Source organism: Pteropus alecto, unplaced genomic scaffold (genome assembly GCF_000325575.1).
Source record: "Pteropus alecto unplaced genomic scaffold, ASM32557v1 scaffold71, whole genome shotgun sequence".
NCBI lineage: Eukaryota > Metazoa > Chordata > Mammalia > Chiroptera > Pteropodidae > Pteropus > Pteropus alecto.
In genome coordinates, this window is record NW_006433024.1 from 12253240 (window position 1) to 12255798 (window position 2559).

At 46.1% G+C, this 2559-nt stretch overlaps 1 protein-coding gene across 2 annotated transcripts in view; it reads left to right on the forward strand.

Moving 5' to 3' along the window:
* The window catches only part of LDLRAD3 (low density lipoprotein receptor class A domain containing 3), a 158268-nt gene that overhangs the window by 37740 nt on the left and 117969 nt on the right, over positions 1-2559 (forward strand). Inside the window, exons 1-2 of one of the 2 annotated variants that reach the window (XM_025044101.1) lie at positions 337-484; positions 1287-1412. In XM_025044101.1, coding sequence (XP_024899869.1) covers positions 358-484; positions 1287-1412 — 253 coding nt within the window. In that variant the 5' untranslated portion in view covers positions 337-357. Of the gene's footprint in view, positions 1-336; positions 485-1286; positions 1413-2559 lie in introns of those variants that run through there. The other variant, XM_025044102.1, reaches the window with a different exon arrangement.

The following is a 2559-nucleotide window of genomic DNA, read 5'->3' on the forward strand; positions in this document are numbered from 1 at the left end:
GGAAGAAGAATTTCTTTGAGCAGGAGTCTGGTTCCTGTTGTGAGAAGGGACAGCCTTTGGCAGCAGGGCAATGCAGTTGAGTGGGTTGAGTGTGTGACTTCTGGAGCCTGTGTGCCGGGGGCCTCATGCCGGTGCCAGATTTTCTAGTTGTGTGACCTTGGGCAAGTCACTTCACCACCCAAAGCACATCTGTAAAATGGGGATAAGAACTATACCCACCTTTGTCAGGGGTTCCCAAGACTGCCTCCAGGGTCAGTAATTTGCTAGGAGGATTCATAGAACTCATCATATAGTCACACAGCTATGATTTTTCACAGCAAAAAGATACAAAGCAAAACCAACAAAGGGAAGAGGTGAATGAAGTCCAGAGGAAACCAAGTTCAGATTTCCAAGATTCCTCTCCCAGTGGAGCCACACAGGATGCTCTTCATCCCCCAGCAACAAGTTGTGACAACATGTGTGAAATGTTTTCTCAGAGAACCTTGTAAGAGACTCAGCATTCAGGGTTTTTACTGGGAGCTGGTCACACAGGCACCCTTTGCCTGGCATGTACCAAAACCCCAAACGCCAGGAATAAAAGCAGGCGTTCAGCATAAACTGTACTGTTTGTGTAATTCGTTTGGGCATAGTGAGCCATTCTTATAAGAGAATGGTGCATCCCCTCCCGAAATCCAAGTTCCCATGCAAGGGTTAACCTTGCCAGCAAACCTTTCTAAGGGTAACAGCCTCAAGCCTGTTAATGTGCATTCTTTTCTGCACACCATCCCATTGGGTGGTTGCTGGGTAGATTGAAAGACGTGATCCATGTGAAGTACTGGCCACACCATCTAGTATAGTAAGCACTCATCAAATGTGGGCGATTACTTTCACAGTCAGGGAATGAATTCTGAATGGCACATTAGCACCTTAAGAGCAAGCTGCATCCATCATCCGTTTACTCACCCATTCATTCCTTCCTCGTTCAGCACATTCTGATTGATCCCTGCTGCTGGGGTGGCTATGTCGGCCTCTTTGGGACTTTTGAAGCAGTTTTCACAGGAACTGCTTTCCTTCTTACTGTGAATTTGGGATTTATCTAGCTCCTTCCTTCCTAGAGGATGATGCCCGTGGGCTTCCAGTCTGGCTGGGTGTTGGAGGTGGGTGGCGGTGGTAAGAAACTGTAGGAGACTTCAAGGTAAGTGTAAAAGGACCCATTTGCACACTGAGAGTTAGCAGGCTGGGTATGCAGTGGGCAGAAAACTTAACCTTCTGATATCTTACTGTTTGTCCTGTTTTTCCCTCTGCAGCCAAGGCTAAATCGAAATGCGGCCCGACGTTCTTCCCCTGTGCCAGCGGCATCCACTGCATCATTGGCCGCTTCCGCTGTAATGGGTTTGAGGACTGTCCTGATGGCAGCGATGAAGAGAACTGTAGTAAGTGTTGGGAGCTCGCACGCTGTGACCCCTCGTTCCTTCCAGCCGGCCCTCCGCCTCCGTGCTGGCCCCCGCTCATCTTCCTGCTCTCCAGCTCATTGGTTCAGGCATTTTCTGTTGTTACGCAGATTCTGTTCTTTACTTCTTTTGTCTGGTGTAGATGTGTAAATGCTCAGCTACCGTTTATCGGGGACTCTTCTGAGGCTTCTGGGCATTGGACATGCTTTGTTTTCAGTTCTGACAATAGCTCTGCAAATGCAGGTGTAATTTCCCCATTAACAGATAAAGGATCTGAAGCGTAGAGAAATAGATGAACGCATCCAGTGTCACACGGCTCATAAGTAGCAGAGCCAGTAATTCTGGGCTCATTCAGACCCTCATCTGATTGACTCGCCCGCTCAACACCTCAGGTTTATATACTCGCTTTCCTTCTTACTGTGAATTCTTTTTTAAAAAAAGATGTTTATATATTTATTGTATACATACTATAAGAATGTTTTTTGAAAAACATCCAAACAGTATAAAAAGCTAAAGGTTTTGTCTCGTGACCACCCCGATTCCTTTTACCTGCTGTGCGATGTTCCATGCTATGAACACAGACATACACTCGCTCTTATTCTCTCCAGCCCACCTTACCTCTTAATAGTCTTGGTGTTGGCCCAAATGCCTGCAGTCCCTTCCTCGCCAGCATCCTGTGTCCAAAATCACTTCACACACAATAGCTTCAGTGACCTTCAAGTCACTGAAGGTCACTGACATTCTTCTCACCTCTCATCCTGATCCATTTCTCCCAGCAAGTTGCTTTGTACCTGCTGCTGCTCACTGCTCACTGTTTCTTCTTCCTTTCCTCTTAAATGTTTAGACTGCTAGAGGCTTCGTAACTGAGGGCAGCGCTGGACAAGTTTACACATTTATTTTCTATGCCTACCTTTTTTAATGACATTTTTTCTTTTGATTATTATAAAGAGCTTGCAAAATATAGAGGAATATAAAGACAGAAACAAAACTTCCCAGAATGAAACACTATTATTATTTGGACTGTTTTGAGCCAGTCTCTCCTCTCTCTCTCTCTCTCTCTCTCTCTCTCTCTCTCTCTCTCTCTCTCCCCCTCTCTCCTCTCTGATGCGCGTGCTTAATCTGTTCTCTT